Source organism: Procambarus clarkii, chromosome 24 (genome assembly GCF_040958095.1).
Source record: "Procambarus clarkii isolate CNS0578487 chromosome 24, FALCON_Pclarkii_2.0, whole genome shotgun sequence".
Classification (NCBI taxonomy): Eukaryota; Metazoa; Arthropoda; class Malacostraca; order Decapoda; family Cambaridae; genus Procambarus; species Procambarus clarkii.
In genome coordinates, this window is record NC_091173.1 from 31,902,173 (window position 1) to 31,922,766 (window position 20,594).

Here is a 20,594-nt window from a genome sequence, read left to right on the forward strand (position 1 = left end):
CGGTAAAGCTCCGGGGAGCCTCCGGGTCTCACCCAGAAAATGGCGTTTCATTACATTCAACGCTGGTTTTTTTCCATAGCGCATGAGCTGGAACTTACCTTCGTTAAACACCATATTATTTTCTGTAGCCCATAGAAAGACCTGATCTACATCTGACTGGAGGTTTGCCGTGTCCTCTATGTTGCCTACTCTCATGAAGATCCTAGTGTCATCTGCAAAGGATGATACAGTGCTATAGGTTGTGTTCTTGTCTATGTCCGATATGAGGATGAGAAAAAGTACTGGAGAAAACACAGTACCCTGGGGGACTGAGCTCTTCATGGTTGATGGGTTGGATTTTATTTTGTTGACTATTACACATTGGGTTCTGTTGGTCAGGAAATTGTAGATCCATCTGCCTATTTTTCCGGTAATTCCTTTTGAACACATTTTATGTGCAATAACACCATGGTCACATTTATCAAAAGCTTTTGTGAAATCTGTGTAAATTACATCAGCGTTATGTTTGTCTTCCATAGCATCTAATGCCATATCATAGTGGTCCAGCAACTGGGACAGGCAAGAGCGCCCTGTTCTGAAACCATGTTGTCCGGGGTTATGGAGATGCTGTGATTCCATGTATTTTGTGATCTTACTTCTTAGCACTCACTAAAAAAAATTTATGATGTGCGATGTTAGTGCTATCGGTCTGTAATTTTTTGCCTCTGCCTTATTTCCTCCTTTATGAAGTGGTGCTATCTCTGCTGTTTTTAGTATATCAGGAATAATGCCAGTATCTAGGCTTTGTCTCCACAGAATGTGGAGGGCCTGCGATAATGTTTTTTTTCAGTTCTTGATGAATATGGAGTACCAAGAATCCGGGCCTGGTGCAGAGTGCATAGGCATACTGTTTATGGCTTCTTCAAAATCCAGTGGGGATAGGGTGACGTCTGATATATGATTTGATGTTGGTATCATATCCATGAAAAATTCATTTGGGTTATCAATCTTTAGTGCGTTTAATGGCTCGCTGAAAACAGAGTTGTACGGCTTCCTCAGTAGCTCGCTCATTTCTTTGTTGTCATCGGTGAAAGTTCCATCTCCCTTTCGCAGGGGCCCGATACTAGATGTGGTTTTTGATCTTGATTTTGCATAGGAGAAAAAATATTTCGGATTTCTCTCTATTTTACTGATGGCCTTTTGCTCTCTTTGCCTCTCCTGGGTTTTGTATGATTCTTGTAGCTTGCGTTCAATTGTTTTTATTTCTCTACCTAACCTTCTTCGCCGTTCTTGAGATAGGGTGCGACTCTCAAGTTGTTCCGCAATTCGTTTTCTTCGCCTATATAGGGAACGACGTTCCCGTTCCAATCTTCATCTCTTCCTCTTTTTTCTTAGGGGGTATGCAGTTTGAACATATTTCTAATGCTACTGAGCTTATGTTTTCCAGGCACTGGTTCAGGTTTGCATTTTCTAGCTGTTCTTCCCAGTTTATTTCTGCGAAGTCCTGGTTTATTTGCTCCCAGTTTATCTGTTTATTATTGAAGTTGAATTTGCTGAAATCTCCTCCACTGGGAATTTAGACTGGTTTTGAAGGTCTATTCCCCATGGTTGTCATAACTTCAATTAAGTTGTAATCTGAGTAACAGGTATTTGTAATCATTATGTTCCTGATCAATTCATCATTATTAGTGAAAATGAGGTCCAGTGTGTTCTCCTTCCTAGTTGGTTCTACTATTTGCTGGTTTAAGGCAAACCTGTCGCACATCCTTAGCAGGTCATTTGCATGTGCCTTTTCATTTAGGCTACTTCCTGGTATTCTTTCTGATATTACTGTATTAGCCAGGTGCTTCTATTTCAGGTGCCGTAGGTTGAAGTCTCTAAGCAGGATGATGTTCGGAGCTGGATTTGTGAGGTTTTTAAAGCAGTGTTCTATTTTCATTAGTTGGTCTTTAACCCTTAAAGTGCGCATCACGTCATATGACGTGTTGGACGTTGTTCCAGTCAACTGTGCATCACGTCATATGATGTGTTGGAGTACTACGCAAGATTTAAACGACCCGCAGATACACGGGGGTTCACCACACCTTCATCAGGGCTCTCGTAAACAGACGCCATTTTAAAAAAAAATCGTGGGCCAAACTCCCGGGTGTTATTGGCCTCAGTATTGAGTGAGCAACCAAGCCTGACGCATGCAGCATGAGTTAACAGCACTGCTGTTCAGCTTGTGACCACAGCATCGCCTAAAAATACGAAAATATACTTGTTCATGCTATTATGTAGCGATGATATTATTACAGAAGACCCCTGACTGTGATAAAACTGACCAGGGTTCTGATAATAGCAGGATTGTGGTGATATTTAGTGCTGTGTGCCATGGAGGGAGGAGTAATGCTGTGGGATGGAGGATGGTGGTGATGTCTTCTGACTGTGTGGCCACCTTTTATTGACTGCACTCAGCATACCAGCTTAGTGGTTCGCAATGGTGAACACAAATGTAGATACTTATATATAACGTGTGTATAGAGGGTATAAACAGCAAGAGAAGGTTTAGAGCCTCCATTTTGGTGAGGGCGGTGGTGTCGTCTGCACGACGCCACCGTGCAGACGACGGTGTTGTTTACTGGTTACCACGATGGTCTTTGGGCACCATACCAGTTTATTTGTACAAGTATGGTGAATAAAACAGGTAGATTTTTATACATAATGTGTGTATATAGCGTAATAACACCACACAGTATTGTTAGAGGAGAAATATTAGTGCGTCTGGCCTTGAGGGCGGCAGCCAGCAGCTGACTGTGTGAGGTTCTACGTCTTTGCGCCTTTACTCACCATACAAGCTTAGATGTACAGTTATGGTGAACAAAAGATGTAGATACTTATATATTACGTCTTTATATAGTGAATTATAGAAAAAACAGTATTGTGGGGGGAGGAGAATGTGGGTGAATCAGATGACTGGAGGGAGGGCGGGAGTGGCTGGCTGGTACACGGCGGTCACTCCTCATTACTTTTTGACTCATAATAGCTACTTAGTGGTTCGTTATAGTGAACAAAACATGCAGATACTTATATATAACCTGTGCTTATAGTGTAATAACCGACAAAGTATTTGTTCACTGATTGATGAACATAATTGAATCAACAATATGCACACCATATTTTTGAGTACAGCAATGATTCACTCATTTTATTATATAAATATATCAAACTACACACTATTGAATAATATTACAGCAAAAAAACTATGAAAAATCAATCAGAGACATTGAAATAATTAGGTAATTATCTCTTTGTGGCAACTCCGGCCTGACAGTTGGCAATCAACAGACCGCCTAAGACACATGCTGAGTCAGCGCCTATAATTTGCCAGTCTTCCCTGCCCTATAGCGGGCAATATATGCCACTTACGATTTTTTTATTATTTTTCCCGTGATCAGTGAACACAAATTAACCCTCAAACCGCTAGGGGCCCAAATGGAATTCACACCCACAGGCACAACAAAAAAAAAAAATCCAAAAAATTCTTTTGTCTTATAGAAGTGTTCATTTTTGTTCCCTGATCACGGAAAAAATAACAAAAAAATCGTAGGTGGCATATTTTAGCTGCAATAGGGTAGGGAAGTGTGGCAAAAAAGGGGCGTTGGCAGAGCCTTGTCCAGACGAGGTCTACTCCGCCCGAGCTGTCAGACGGCAGTTGCCAGAAATATATTATTACCTAATTATTTCAATGTCTCTGATTTTTTCTTAGTTTTTTTGCAGTAATATTATTCCATACAGTGAATTGTGGTATATTTATATTATAAAATGTGTGAACCATCGCTGTACTCAAAATTATGGTGTGCATATTAGTGATTCAATTATTATGTTCATAAAACAATAAACAAATAGTTTTGCTGTTGTTACACTATATACACAGGTTATATATAAGTATTTGCATGTTTTGTACACCATAACGCACTACTAAGTTGGTCTTGTGAGTCAAAAAGCAACGAGGGGTGACCGCCAAACACCAGCGAGCCACTCACTGCCACTCCCTCCCTCAACACCACCTCACTCACCCTCATTCACCTCCCACAATACTCTTTCTGTATTTATTCACTATACACAGACGTTATATAGACGCCTCCGACGATGCACATAAATTATGTTGTTCTTGTTTAAAGATGCTAATGATGCTGGGATATAAAAGGGTGACTGCTGAGATGTTGCAAAGCATTGACGTTTTTGTAGGAAAAAAGAAATGAAATATCTGATATACAACAAATGTCAAAAAAGTTCGTTCGGTGTTCGGCAGGTAGGCTGCTCCATTATAACAATCTTTCTTTGTTTCAAATGTGTTCCATTTGTTTTTTATTTGTCATTTACGTCTCAATAATGGAGAAGCCTACCTTACATACACTGAATAAACCATTATGATATTTTCCTTTCTTCAAATGTTATCAATATTTATTTTTCATTTGTCTTATAGCAAAAGGTTCGTTCGGTGGTCGGCAGGTAGGCTGCTCCATGTTTCTTACATACAAAAAAAGGAAATAATAAAAAAAATGAAGAATTTTGAAAACCAGTACAAATGTCAAAAAGGTTCGTTCGGTGGTCGGCAGGTAGGCTGCTCCATGTTTCTTACATACAAAAAACGTAAATAATAAAAAAAATGAAGAATTTTGAAAACCAGTACAAATGTCAAAAAGGTTCGTTCGGTGGTCTACAGGTCGACTGCTCCATGTTTCTTAAAAAAAAAAAAAAAAAACGAAAAATAAAAGAACTGTTGAAACAATTTGAAAAATGGACAAATATCATAAAGGTTCGTTCAGTGTTTGTCGGGTAGGCTGCTCCATTATTGAGACGTAAGTGATAAATACAAAACAAATGGAACACATTTGAAACAAAGAAAGATTGTCATAATGGAGCAGCCTACCCAACAAACACTGAACGAACCTTTTGCTATAACGAATATGAAAGACAAGGGCTGCTGGCTGGGTTAGTAGTGCGTGAGCAACCATTTGTAGCACACATGCCTCTGGCTCTCAAACACCTGTCCCACACGGTGTTGAAAGACTGTACTCAGTCAGTGCAATTCAGACCCTATTGTTTGAAGAACATAAGGGTCATAACATTGGTGAAGCTAGGCGCAATAAGGGCTTAACACAACGGTCGGATGCCTGTGATACAGCACCTATGAGGATGATACAGCGAGTGTATCCAGGTGTAGCTCTGAGCCCCACCCTTGCCATCTCTAATGTATATAGATGATACATAGATGAATCGTTTTCTGCGTTCAGTGATGATGCATCTGATACAAGTAGCATAGATGAACAGTGTTAGCGGCTTCCATGGTGGTGGTGTTCATTGATATTGTTAAGAATACCTGAATCTTTTCCTGACCGATGGACACTCTTTGAGGCTAGCTGAATCTCTTCCTGACTGATGGACACTCTTTGAGGCTAGCTGAATCTCTTCCTGTGTGGGACCTTACAAAGCGATCTTTTAAAGACTACCTTACAAATTGAGCTTTTCCTATAATCGTTTCAATACTACTTTATGCTTTACAAGCTTGGCTACATACCACCTACAAGTACTAAAGCCAAGGGTGCACGCGAGTGCATTATTTGCAAGCACACAGAACGATGAAACAGGAAACAAAAATCTATCTGTAGCTGGTGCAAGGAGAGCAAAGTCGCGCTGTGTACCATGGACTACTTCGTTGACTATTATGCACCTCCAAAGTACTGAGTGTGTAATACAGTGTGTTACTGTGTAAATAGTATGTGAAACTGTACATATTGTAATATTAGTGCATTTTTACCACGTAATATTGTGACAATAAACATTTATTGTGGACACATTACTGACACATGTATCACAGTTTCATGGAAAATTATGAACATTCTACTGTATACATATTGTAAAGGTCACAAATATGCATCATATACGATAAAAGAATCAAATAAAACCGCATTGGAAATGCATAGGAAAAATATTTGAAAATATATTTGTGGCAACATGCGGTGCTTGAATGGCCTGCGCGACCGTGTCTGGGAGCTTCACACACGGGCGACCAGCCCCTGATGACGTCACAGCGCACCTTGTCCACGCCCTCATAGCCAAAGTAAGTGGAATATACGTATTTACATGTTTTGTTCACCATAACTGTACATCTAAGCTTGTATAGTGAGTAAAGGCCATAAGACGTAGCTACTCACACAGTCAGCTGATCGGCGGCCGCCCTCAAGGCCAGACGCACTAATATTTGTCCTTCAACAATATTGTTTGTGGTGTTATTACGCTATATACACACATTATATATAAGTATCTACCTGTTTTATTCACCATACCTGAACAAATAAACTGGTATGGTGCCCAAAGACCATTGTGGCCATCAGTAAACAACATGCCAAGTCGTGCAGACGATGCTCCTCCCTCACCAAAATGGCGGCTCCCAACCTACTCCTCTCGCTGTTATCTCACACTATACACACGTTATATATAAGTATCTACATTTGTGTTCACCATATCGAACCACTAAGCTGGTATGGTGAGTGCAGACAATAAATGGTGGCCACACACAGTCAGAAAACGACGTCACAACCCTCCCTCCCACAGCCTTACTCCTTCCTCCATGGAGCACAGCGCTAAATATCACCACAATCCTGCTATTATCAGAATCCTGGTCAGTTTTATCACAATCAGGGGGCTTCAGTAATACTATCACTGCTAAATAATAGCAGTATCATTTATATTATGGCATTTGTAGGCGATGCTGTGGTCACAAGCTGAACAGCGGTGCTGTGAGCTCGTGCTGCGTGTGCCAGCTTTGGTGGCTTGCTCAATACTGACGCTGTAACACCCAAGAATGTTGGCCTGGATTTTTTTTCTAGGTGGCATCTGGCAACTATCGGTCGTGGCTGTACTCTAGCTGCCCCCTATCTCAGGCGGGGCGTTTAAATTATAGCGCTAGACACGAAATCATATATAAATGATGTGTGTGGTTTCGGTTTTTTCACTGATATCATTTATATATGAATATGCGCTGTTTGAGGGTTAACAGGTTAGGAAGAAAAAATAATTTTTTTTTTTTCAAAATGACATGCGCCTGTGGGGATGACAGGATATTAAACCCCGAGCATGTTAAGGGTTAAACTGCTGAGGGTTTGCCTCCGGTGACTTATATACAAGGACAATAACTACATTTAGAATCTCTATTTTGATTATCAGCACTTCTACCATATCATTGGAGGTGTTTAGCAGCTCAGTACAGATGAGTGTGTCTTTGATGTAGAGGCTGACCCCACCCTGAAGCCGGTGTTTCCTATCACATCTGAAAAGATTGTACTCTGAGATCCATATTTCACCATCATGGTAGTCCTTTGTGTGGGTTTCTTTTAGGGCTGCAAACACTGTATTTGTCTGACTTGTTGGTTCTCCAGGGGAAGATCCCGGGTGGGTTCCCTACAGGAGAGGTCTTGCCAGGGCCTGTTGTTCCGCTCGTCGAGGTGTGCCACAGGTGCCAGTGCCGCCTGGTCGGCGTGGCGTTCACTCTGTGCGCAGGTCGGGTTCTCATGTGGGGCATCAGCCCTTTTGTGGTTTGCGCCATTGACGGGGTGATGTGGGGGGGAGACTTGCTCTGTTTGCTCATTCCTGATCCCACGATTTGTTGAACCAGGCATTTCGGGTCATTTCACGCGGCCTTTGGTGGTGTTGGGGGGTTCCTCCTCCTTTGGAGGAGGAGCTCCTCTTATCTTGAGATTATTTCGGGGCTTTAGTGTCCCCGCGGCCCGGTTCTCGACCAGGCCTCCACCCCCAGGAAGCAGCCCGTGACAGCTGACTAACACCCAGGTACCTATTTTACTGCTTGGTAACAGGGGCATAGGGTGAAAGAAACTCTGCCCAGTGTTTCTCGCCGGCGCCTGGGATCGAACCCAGGACCACAGGATCACAAGTCCAGCGTGCTGTCCGCTCGGCCGACCGGCTCCAAAGTGGACATGTATTGGCATGCTCCCGATTCATCCGGGGTTCAGGGACTGGCTCGGTTTTGTTGTGGGGTGTCGGAGTTACCGCTTTCGTTGTCTCCCATTTGGGTTGAACCTGGCACCTCGTGTGTTCACACGCCTTACCCGGATCGTGGTGGCCCATATGAGTCTGTTATGTGTTCGGGTGTTGGCTTACCTTGACGACTGGCTGGTTTGGGCTCCCAGTTGGTCCACGTGTGTGCTCGCCAGGGATATGGTGCGTTCCCAGCTAGCCAAATTTGGGTTCCGGGTGAACTGGCGGAAGTCCCACCTGGTTCCCTTCCAGGTTCGGACCTGGTTGGGTCTTGTGTGGGACTCTCAGACCGCTTCCGTGTCTCTCCCTGCGGAGTCTCTCCTTCAGCTGTGGTCCCGCATGTGCTTGTTTCTGGGTACTCCTGGGTCACCCGGCGGCTACTCGAGGGTCTGTGCGGGAGCCTGAACTTTGTGATAATGGTCTTCTCGCCGGGTCGGGTTTGGCTTTGTCGGGTGTTCTGGTTCCTTCAGGGACGTCCCTTCTGCCTCTCTTGCGAATGCTGGGTTCGACCCCCCGGGGGGCCTTGTGTCGCCTGCTGCATCGCAGTCTTCCTCTTAGGGTTTTTCGGGGTTCAGTTCCATTATGTATACCCGAGCCCTCGCTTGATGAGGCCACTGATTTGTCGTCTCTCGGCTGGGGCTTTGTGACCAGTGTTTGCCAAGCCCGCCAGGGGCGGTGGGGTTCGTCCTTCTGTTGGGCCCACAGCATGGTGCGGGAGTTCGCGGCAGTGTGGTTTGCACTTTGGAGGATTCAGGTCACCCACAGATTGACGATTCGGGTCACGTGCAGATCGACGATCCGGGCCACGTGCGGATCGAAGATTCGGGTCACGTGCGGATCGACGATTCGGGTCACGCGCGGATCGACGATTCGGGTCACGCGCGGATCGACGATTCGGGTCACGCGCGGATCGACGATTCGGGTCACGCGCGGATCGACGATTCGGGTCACGCGCGGATCGACGATTCGGGTCACCCGCGGATCGACGATTCGGGTCACGCGCGGATCGACGATTCGGGTCACGCGCGGATCGACGATTCGGGTCACGCGCGGATCGACGATTCGGGTCACGCGCGGATCGACGATTCGGGTCACGCGCGGATCGACGATTCGGGTCACGCGCGGATCGACGATTCGGGTCACGCGCGGATCGACGATTCGGGTCACGCGCGGATCGACGATTCGGGTCACGCGCGGATCGACGATTCGGGTCACGCGCGGATCGACGATTCGGGTCACGCGCGGATCGACGATTCGGGTCACGCGCGGATCGACGATTCGGGTCACGCGCGGATCGACGATTCGGGTCACCCGCGGATCCACGATTTGGGTCATCCGCGAATTGACGATTCAGCTCCATTCAGACTGCTTCCTCGTTGGTTCATTGCCTGAACTGAGGGGATTCGATGCGATCCTTGGCTCTTTTGGGCTGGTCACTTCTGGTGACTCATCTGTTGAATTTTCAGGGTGGCTCTCCTGGCGGTTCACGTCCGGGGGGTGTCCAACGTCCTGGTGGACGGTCTGTCTTGATTCGTTCCCCCTGTCCACGGAGTGGACAGTAGATGCCGATTCATTCAGTTGGCTCTGCCAGACGTTTTGGTGCCTGGAGGTGGACCTCTTCACGTCGGCGTGGTCGAGGTGGGGGTTCCTGTACCTCTTCCCCACTGTTCAGCTGTTGCTCCAGGTCCTGAATCGCTTGGAGACTTACCAGGGGGGCAAGTAGTCCCTTTGGCCCCTGTGGTGGCCAGCCCAGTTGTGGTTTCAGGCGCTGCTTGCCCGGTGTCCGAACCCAAAAAATTTTCCGTGGTTCAGCCTCTTTCTGAAGATCGGCCCGGTCCATTACGAGTCTGGTTAGCTCATCTCCTCGAGTCTTCGCGTTTGGTGTTTTTGACTCGGGTTTATCACCATGTATGTGGTGATCAGGTGGCCTCGTTGATGGTGTTCCATCTGCGGCCTTCGTCTCGGTGGCAGTATGAAATTTCCTGGTGGTCCTTCCGGTTCTTTATGACTCTTCGTCGTTGTTCTTCGCTTTCAGTTCGGGTGGTGTTACCTGTCTCTCTTGGTCACTTGAGGACCGACATCTTATGCCGAATACTGTTGCCTTGTATTGTGTGGTGCTGGCGGAGCTGCTTTAGCTTGCTTTCGGTATAGATGTCACTTCTGCGCTGTTTCGCAAGCTGTGTCATGCGTTATTTCACCTCTGGCCTGCTCATGCTCTACCTGAACAGGTCGAACAGGGTCCCCGCTGCTCACTACACCGTTAACGTTCCTGGGCTTAGTCGGGCCCGTGTCGTGTTGGGTCGGCGACTGTAGCCTGTCTCGACTTCGAGTTGAGGTGTTGAGCACCGACCGCCTCGTGGGTAAATCCCCTTTTTTATATTGTCTTTGGTGACATAGCTCAGGGGATCTGTAGGGGCTTCCCCCAGAAAACCAGTGTTGAATGTAATGAAACACCATTTTCTGTGCAAGTCCCTGAGGCTTCCTGACAACCCTCCCTCCCGGTTGGCGGTTTTCCCGTATTTTTATATCCAGCCTCGGAACTGCAGGGTGGATTGCTGGGCATGGGGGTCTTCCCCCTCCCGGGGAGGAAGGGAGCTGTGCAGTCATGTGGCGCAACTCATGTAATGTCATACTCATGTGATGTCATGCTCGTTTGCACGTTTTCAATTGGGGAGTTCTTCTACTCGTTTGTCTATTTTTGTTGTTTTTAACCAGAATAGGGGTTTGTTTTGTGGCGCTTACCTTTCTGGGTGCTTCTTCCAGTCGATGGCAGATATAGAATGCTACAAAATCACATGTGCATTCTATAGGCCAATGCTCCTCGTGCCTCTCTGAGCGGGGCCAGGTTCTGGCTCTTGGTTCCTGATAGGCCTAGAACAACACCCACATCTACTGATGCCAAATGTTAGGACTATCCCTATCTGCCTGGATAGCTCCATGGAGCCTCCGGGACTCACCCAGAAAATGGCGTTTCATTACACTCGACATTGATTTTTTCGTTAGAGGCTTGGCATACGTTGTCGGTCGACTGGGTTGAGGCTTGACTGGGGTGAGGCATTGATGGTGGTCCAGGTTTACCTGGGGGGCGAGTTTGAGCACCTCAATGCGTGCTTGTTCGCCCCTGCCCTTCCTCGGGATGGTGGCATCATACAGCTTCGTGTGCAGGTTCCTACCCTCTTGGCTGCACTGGTTGCTGAGGATATGCGCACTCATGACCTGTTGGCTTCTGTCTTGCATTTCTTTTCCCTCCTGGAGCTGGGGAGGATGTAGAGCTGCTTGGGGCCGTTCCTGGGTCTGGTGCCTTGGTGTCTCTGTTGTTTGCTTTTCATCTCGTGTGTCGGCAAGTGGTGCTCGTGTCCTCCTTGGCATCTGCTTAGGGCTTGCCTCTTAGGGTTTCGTCGCCTTTTTGTCCCTTGCTGTTGATGGACTCTACGGCTGGGCAGTATCTGCAGGCAGCTTCTTCCAGTTGTTGTTCAATATCAGACTTGCTGGTTCTCTGGGGGGGGGGGGGGTGGGGGGTACCGTGGGGTTGATCTTCCTGGAAATGCTAATGCCTTCCGTGCTAAGGCTCGGTGTTCTTCCCGTTGTGATAGGCCAGTGGTGCCGGTTTCATGGCCAGTGCAGCCTTTGAAGCCATCTTCGTCTGGTCGGTGCGGTGATCGCTCCCCACCAACCCTTTCGTGGTTTGTCCCATTGACAGGGCGATGGGGGGGGGGGGGAGGGAGGGAGGGAGGAGGCTCATTCTGTTTGCTTACGCCTGGTCCCAAGATTTGTGGGCATTTTGGGTTGTTTCGAGCGGCCTGCTGTGGCATTGGGCGGCCCTTCCTCCGTCATGGGGTTCGGGGCTGGTGGGGCAGGTCTCTTCTCCTGCGCTCTGAAGGGTCATCTTGTAGTGGGTGCGTTCTCGACAACTGCCTGGTGTGGGCTCCCATCCAGTCCGCGTGACTGCTCGCCAGGGATTTGATTCTTTCCCAGCTCGCCGGGTTTGGGTTCCAGGTGAACTGGAGGAAGTCCTATCTGGTTCCCTCTCAAGTTCGGTTTTGGCTGGGTCTTGTGTGGGACTCTCAGACCACTTCCTTGTGTCTCCCTCCGGAGTCTCTGCTTCGGCTGCAGTCCTGCCTTCATCTGTTTCTGGGGGGCTCCTAGGTTACTCTGCGGTTTTTCGAGGGTTTGTGCGGTAGCTTGAACTTTGCCGTGATGGTCTACCCACTGGTTCAGGTTTGGCTTCATCGGCAGTTCTGGGTTCCTTCGGGGATGTCCATTCTGCTTCTCTCGCGATCACTGGGTTCGGCCTTGGTGCCTGCCCGAGCCCTCACTCGATGTGTTCACTGATGCATCGTCTCTTGGCTGGGGCTTTGTGACCAGGCCAGCCAGGGGCGGTGGGGTCCGCTCTTTTGTCGGGCACAAAGCATTGTGCAGGAGTTTGCGGCGGTGTGGATGTCTCTTCGGAGTGTTCGGGTCACTCACGGATCGACGATCCAGCTCCATTTGGACTGCTCCCCGGTGGTTGATTGCCTGAACCAGGGGGTTTGATGCATTTCTTGGCTCTTTGGGGCTGGTTGCTACGGATGACTCGTCTGCTGAGTTCTCGGGGTGTGACTCCTGGCTATTCATGTTCAGGGGGTGTCCAACATCCTGGCGGACGACCTATCATACTTCCTTCCCCTGTTCACGGAATGGAGGGTTGACGTCAACTCATTTAGCTGGCTCTACCGGACGTATGGGCTCCCGGAGGTGGACCTCTTGGTGTCAGCATGGTCAAAGCGTCTCCCCTTATACATGGCGCCCTTCCCTGACAGCGAGGCTGTTGGGTTTGATGCTATTATAGACTGTGGGTTGGTTGGTGTTGTCGACGTTGATCCTTCTCTACGGACAACCCAACCCACAACTCGGTAGAGTGCTTACACTTCACTAGGAGATCACACTAGGCGTTTCTGGCTCTTGGAGAGGGGCTCGACGTCACACGTTTAGGGGATGCGGCTCCAACACTTAGCCTCGTTGTCACGTGCACACACCCACTCGAGCCGCTGTGACTCCCCACTCTCTCCTTAGGTGATATGATCTCCTCGATCCCCCTTTGACTTATTAATATTACCTTCTACCCTGTCCACAGCAGTGGTTCTTGGTTCTTTCTCTCTCTCTCTCCTTCTTTACTACCTCCTGGGAAGCCTCACCAGGACAAGGGCAAACACCAGCAAATTGTGACACATTTACTGGACAAAGCACATACACGATACATACACACATATAATAATAATGAATCCTATACTCTATAATATCACAATCAGGTTGCACTCCAACACCATCAGAACTCTATTATCAGCTTATCAAGTGGTATCCTGTCTCCTGGTTCACCACCTGATACTATTAACCTCCTCAAGTTGATCAAGCCTACATACACTGTTGCACTATCAGCAAGATAATGTATATATAGAAAATCAGCATTTGAATGCAATAACATATATCAGTATAAATGTTCATTGATACACAACAATGATTAATCGATCACTGTCAGTCCTTGAGCACATACATCTGTAGGTAATCAAGCCTACGACTGCAACTCTAAGCTTCAGAATAAATCACTCCTTGACATAAGAATGCAAACAGTCACTCACCTCTCACTGCGTCTTGCACGCTACTGACAACCAAACACTATCAACTCCCTACAAGTAATCCACCAGAACTTCCCCTTCCACCTCTGGAAGTTCACTACCCTAATATCTTTAGGTTCTTCCGGGCTTCACTACCAGGATCCTCTGCAGCTCCTCCAGGCTGCTATCATGAAGTTTCCTTGTGCAACTGCGGTGCTTCACCCTTCTGCTAGGTTCCTCCACAGCTCTCTTGGCTGCTACACCATGAAGTTTCCCCGAGCAACTATGGTGCTTCTCCACCTCTACAGAAGCACGTGACACTCCTCTTCACTGCTGCTTCTCCTCACAGCTCGAGGTCCTCTGCTTCACTACCTTGGAGTCTCATCAGCTACTTCATCTGCTGGCTTCGAAGTTCTCAGCAACTTCTTCCCCAAAGACAAACCTGCAACCCATCGACACTCCAATAAAATGTTCCCCTTTAACACATAAACAAAAATAACCACACAATATGCTTGCCTCAAACCTCTATCTGTCCTCTACATACAGTGAGAGTGGACTCCCCCGCTTTGGGCGGGTCCATACTCCACCTTGCCTGGCGGCGGTCCTCACTCGCTGGGAGGGTCTTCCTCCATCAGGAGCCAGGCTCCCTCAGTCGTCCGCCAGCGCTCAGAGGGGGCGGACGTCGCTCCGTGCTCCTCCCTCTTCACTCTCCTATTTCAGGCTTTCTGCCTTATTAAAACATGTCTAACTTATAAATAAACATTGCTACTGTCGCTGGGCACACGACCAACTACAAGCAATCACTATGAACTGGCGTATATCGTGCTTACCACAGATTAACTGATCGAGGGCGCTTTCCCTCTGACAGCGTCTGGTCAGGGCGCTCCACACAGCCCACGAAAATGCCTCTGAGCAGCTTATTAAACTCTCCTCGCCGTCCAAGACTTGACACCACAACGTTCTCAGCTCAATTCCACAGCTGGCACGTCTGCACACTTCTCTTCTCTTAGAGATATATCACTAGGGGTTCCCTTCTGACGGGAGCTCAACGGAGCGCGGCTTCCCCCTGCGATGTCTGGCACTCAAGTGAGGTCAAGGTCCTCCGGAAGCGAGCCTCACGCCTCCAGCAAAATGTCCACATCTCTTAGCCAGTCATTTATCTGTTTTCTTCTTCATTGCCCATAATCTCAAACTGTTATACATATCCAAGCAACTATTTTACATATGCGTTATCACCTCAATATTTGCTAGACCTTCTAATCAGGTCAGGCTTGATGAATAACTCTCAAGGAGGGAGACTCGTTTCTCCTGTAGGCTGAGATCATAACAATGCCTTGTGGCATAACTGGCCGAGGTGGGGTTACCTGTACCTCTTTCCCCCGGTTCAGATGTTGCTCCAGGTCCTGGCTCACTTGGGGACTTACCAGGGAAGAGTAGTCCTCTTGTCTCCTTGGTGGCTGGCCCGGCCTTGGTTTCAGGCACTGCTTGCTCAGCGTCCAAACCCAGAGGGTCTTCCCGCAGCTCTGCCTCTTTCAACAGATCGAACTGGTCCGTTATATGACTGGTTCGATCTTCTCTTAGAGCTTCACATCTAGTCTATTTTTACTCGAGTTTATCACCACTTGTAAGGTGATCAGGAGGCTTCTTTTATGGTGTCCCACCTGCGTGATTTGTCTCAGCGACAGTATAAAGTTTCCTGGCGGTCCTTTCGCCAGGAAATGGTCCTGGGCGTCCTTCCGTTTCTTCTTCTGTGTCCAATAAAGTTGTCTTGACCTTTCCTGGTTGTTTCAGGACTGTCATCTTATGTCGAGTACTGTTGCCTTGTATCGTGTGGTGCTAACGGAGCCGCTGCAGCTTGAGTTCGACATTGATGTTAGCTCTGCACCATTCACAAGCTGTCTTGTGCGTTGTTTCACCCCCACCTGCTCATGTGCCGCCTGAGCCATCCTGGTCTTTGAATCGGTTGCTCTCTTATCTCTCTTCCCCTCAGTTTTTAGTGGTCCCTTCAGTTCGAGACTGTTTCTCCAAGGCTCTTTTTCCTGTTGGCATTGGCCTCTGGGGGTCGGGTCAGGGAGCTTCATGCTCTCCTCCAGGTCAGGGGTTTCTGCTCTTTTGGTCCTGGTGATAGGTTTGTCTGGTTGCAGGCATCTCATCCTTTTCTGGTGAAGAATGAGACTGCTGCCTTCCAGAGGGGTCCTTGAGTTGTTGATGCTTGGTTGGTAAGCTTGGTAGGCTGGGGGGATGCATCATGTGTTGTGTCCGGTTGCAACTCTCCGCCGGATTTTGTGCACAATGGCCTCCGTGACTGGGGACGCCCTTTGGGTTGTCCGGTTTCCCTTCTTTTCTGTTCCAGGGTTCGGTTGTCCCGGTTTCCCTTCTTTTATGTTCTAGGGTTCAGGTCTCCCAGATTGTCCACGGGGTTATTCAGTGCAGCCAGTCTGCGGTCTATCCTTGTGCCCACGATGTTCGTAAGTTTGCTGCGCTGGCTGCCTTCTTCGGTAACATGTCTTGGGCTGACAGTCGTGCACGGGGTTTGTTGGAGGTCGAACAGGGTCCTGGCCGCTTGCTACTCTGTCAATGTTCCGGGGCGTGGTTGAGCTTGTGTCGCTTTGGATTGGCGGTTGCAGCCAGTTGTCTCGACTTCAAGTTGAGAGGGGAAGTGCGGACCACTTCCCGGGTAAGTCCCTCTTGTTTTTTGTCTTTTGGTAAGTAGTTCCGGGAAGCCGAAGGGGCTCCTCCCAGAAAACCAGTATTGAATGTAATGAAACTCCATTTTCTAGGTCAGACTCCGGAGGCTCCCCAGCAACCCTCCCTCCCTCCCTCCAGAAGGCTCTTTTTTCTGCGATTTTTAATATGCAACCTCAGAAGTGTGAGGTGGATAGCCAGCGTGAGGTCTGGGGGCTCCCCCTTCCCTCTCCTGCGGGGGAGGGGGGGGGGTGTTGCGCAGACAGTGGTAATGTCATGCTCGTTTTCCGGATGCGGTCAATGATAGACATAGAATGCTTCCAACCACACGGGGGTTTTCAAAGGCCATTGCTCCTCGTGCCTCTCTGATGGGGCCAGGTTCTGGTTCGTGGTCCCCGGTATTCTCAAGAACTCCATTCACACGACTGATGCCAAGGTCTAATATACAGTGTGTTCTCACTAGAACAACCTATATGGGGCAAAGCTGATTCATTCCAGTGTGGAATTCGTTCTAGTGCAGAATTCGTTCCATCTGTCAGGCCCCAACAACACTCTTAAAAAAAAAAATTACAACAACATTAATTCATATGCCAGGAGACATTTGCATTAGGAAAAATTGCACCTGACTCATAAAGGGAGTCCTTGCTAGCACTGGGCACTGGTCCTGTAGGCCTACTGTGAAACCGTAACAAAAACTTTTGAATCTTAGTTTGTTTCTTTGGTGTGAGCTTCTTCATTATAATATTTTTCATGCCCTTTAGGTGTCGATAATAATCTGCCAGCTCTTCATCATAAGTCACTTCTCTGACTCCATCCCCCACCACTGACACCATCTCCCAACACTAAACTTCTCTTGACACCATCCCCCACCACTGACACCATTTCCCACCACTGACACCATCCCCCACCAAAGACACCATCCCTATCACCAGACTTCTTTGACACCACCCCTACCACTGACACCACTATTTATTATAAATTCTTCATTTTGACTACATAATATAATAAAGCAATGTGTTATAAGCAATTGAAATAGTAAAATATTCTCGAGTTTAGTATGGGCTGTATGAAGGCAGCAGCGGGGAGCCACTTGGGGCAGTTGTCAGCTGATCACTCTGGCCAGACTTTGAGGCGTCTCACTCAACATGCCCGACACTCCGATAGAGGCTAGCTGACTTCCTAACCCCCTTAATACATCCCCCTCACCACTGATAAGCCCCATTTATTTTGAATTATTCATTTTGACTATGGAATACGATCCAACGGTGTTACAAACAACTGAAATGGTAACATTTTCTCAGCTAATTTATTGAAAAAGCAGACAGTAAGTGAAGCATCAAGGTGGCGGCAGCCGGCACCAGCCATGTGTTGTCAATTACTGTAGCTGATATCTCACCATCACCGACACCACCTGCCTCCCCTGACAACCGCTTCCACCACTGACACCACCTGCCTCCCCTGACAACCGCTTCCACCACTGACATCACCTGCCATCCCTGGCAACAACTTCCACCACCAACACCGCCAGCCTTTTCTGACGACACTAACTCCACCTGCCTCCAATGAGAATAACTTCCATCGCCTGCCTCCTGACACTAAACCCCAACTACTGACACCACTTGCCCACGAACACCAACCTTCACCAATGACAGCACCTGCCTCCCCTGACACCATTTTATCATCCTTCAACCATTTCTCCCTGGAAACAATGGGTAAGCAAAATAAAACACTGTACAGCTGTTTACACTTTGGTGAATCATAGTTGATGACAGCCACCTGTGACGCTCGGTCGCGGGAACCGCTTGAACAAACAATCTTCACTAAATGGAACATCTGTATGTTCCACTGAACATTTAGTACCGAATTCAATTTGTTTGGATCATCCGGGAATTCGATAGAGTGGGGTTTGTTAGAGTGAGGATGCACTATCCATATCAGCCTAGATAGCTCTGGGGAGCCTCCGGGTCTTCCCCAGAAAATGATGTTTCATTACATTCTGCACTGGTTTTTTTTTTTTATATAATACATACCAGTAGATTGTGTAGTTGTGCACCTACAAGTTTTATTAGTAATTCCCCAAGTTTAGTTAGCTACAGTAAGTGTAGTTACAGGATGAGAGCTATGCTCGTGGTGTTCACTCTTCCCAGCATTCTTTGTCATATAATGCTTTGAAACTACTGATGGTTTTGGCCTCCACCACCTTCTCACTTAACATCTTCCAACCGTCTATCACTCTCTTTGCAAAAGTGAATTTTCTTTTATTTCTTCCACAGCTAGTGCTTAGGCATAGATAATTTTTTCACAGCTTTGTTATTTTTAATTTGTTCTCCGAGTTTAGACAGATATAATTGTAACCTCAAAATTAAGCCAGCATTTGTTTTTAAATGAAAAGTTTAATGCTAAATTACCATCTTTTCTTGCAGAGAGGAAAAGGGAAAGGTAAAGTAAAAGACAGATGCACCAAACTCAGCCTGTCCCAGAGGAATAAAAATGCAAATGAGGACAATGCTAAAGCTTCTTTTATTGTCAAGAACAAATGGACATCTTCTCAGCAACAGCAGCTAAATGAAGAATGGCTTTACAATGTTTCAGAGATAACTTCAACTGCTCATCAAGTCTCTGATCCAAAAGACCCTAAAGGTATTCAGAATGGCGTAAATGGCTCTAATTTCCTTTTATGTAATGTGACTAAAAATGTCAGTGGTGCTGATTTTGAGACTCAAGAGAACATTTTTAAGCTTCTTTGCACAACCACCGAAATGAAGCAATGGGAAGTACCTCTGAAAAATTTACCTAATGACAAAGGAAGTTTTCTTCCTAAGGAAAAAGTTTTTTCTGAAACATCAGAATCTTTGAATTCTTCCTGTAAGAGAAGTTTGGCATCAATAATAGCAGCCAGTGATGTGATAACTGCTGAAGGAAGAGAAGTTGGTGGAGGCGAGATCACAGCAACAGAACGAGAGTCCAAACAACCCTCAGTTGCTCCAACGACGGCAGCAACTGAAACACAAGTAATAAAGCGCCGTGTAACTGAGCAGGACTCTTCACCATCAGTCTCAGTTTACAGTGATTCTTCATCAAGCACAGAAGTGCTACAGCCTCTAGGAAATTCTTGTCTAGAAACTGTTGTTTCTGTAAGTATTGCTGTACAGTACAGTGCATCCTCACTTTATTTAGTTTTATACACTTATTTTTTTTTTTTTTTTTTTTTTGACAATAGGGAAGGGAGTACCACCTCTGACTGGAAGAAGGGGGACCCATAGCCTCGGAGGAAACCACACATAACGCATTGGAGGGAATGTAGGTCCCCTCCAATACAGTTTCTGTGTGCTTTTCTCCTACCTCCCCCTTCCCTTTTTTTTTTTTTTTTTTTTTTTTTTTTTAACACTTATTTTGTTTATTTTCTGGGGGTTGCCCCGTTGGCTTCCCAGAGCTATCCAGGCTGAATGGATATGTATAACTTTCTGGCATCAGTCAAAGTGCTAGGAGTTCTTGCCTACCGGGGACCCCGAGCCAGAACCAGGCCCCCTCAGAGAGGCACGTGGAGCAATGGCCTATAGAAACCCCCCTTGTGATTGGGAGCATTCTATAGGCCCCCTCAGAGAGGCACGTGGAGCAATGGCCTATAGAAACCCCCCTTGTGATTGGGAGCATTCTATGTCTGCCATCGACCGGGACAGGCACCCAGGCACCCAGAAAGGTAGGTGCCCCAAAACAAAACCCTATTCTGGTGAAATTATTGCTACCAAAAGCCGAGCGAGTGGACAGAACTCCCCAAACAAAATTATCACACTAGCATGACGTCATCACATCGCCGCGCCACCGTCTGCGCACCCCCCCCTCCCCGAGAGTGGGAAGGGGGAGCCCCAGACCCTCCACGCCGGCGATCCAACTGTCAGTTCTTGGCTGATGGTATTACTGGCTGGTTGAGTGCCTCTGGCTCCGGTTTTTGTTTCAGTTCTGTGCCTTGTGGTGTGGACTGTCTCTACCGGTGAGGTGTGAGCCAGGAGAAAGATTCCACGGTACTCGGGCTGCATGTGCCTAGGGCTATCTTCCCTGAGTGCCCTGTAAGTACTGCCCTTGGGGCTTGGGGCCACCTTCCACAAGTCACCTTGGGTTCTACCTCCGCTGTGTCCTTTACTGCTCGGTACTGGGCCGCCCTTGGAGTCGGCTGGGATTTTGTTGCCCTGGTTTGTCTCTGGGTAGGTGGTAGTTTTCGTCACTGATAGGGGCGCTGGGTACTGCACAGCTAGTTTTCACCATTAACAGCGGCCGGCTCTGTTCCGCCTGGGTACGATG

General features: G+C 47.5%; 1 protein-coding gene across 1 annotated transcript in view; it reads left to right on the forward strand.

Moving 5' to 3' along the window:
• Positions 1–20,594, forward strand: part of LOC123761585 (uncharacterized) — a 418,399-nt gene that overhangs the window by 235,371 nt on the left and 162,434 nt on the right. Inside the window, exon 4 of the mRNA XM_069330775.1 lies at positions 18,719–19,429. Within this exon, the coding sequence (XP_069186876.1) occupies positions 18,719–19,429 (711 nt within the window). The remainder of the gene's footprint in view (positions 1–18,718; positions 19,430–20,594) is intronic.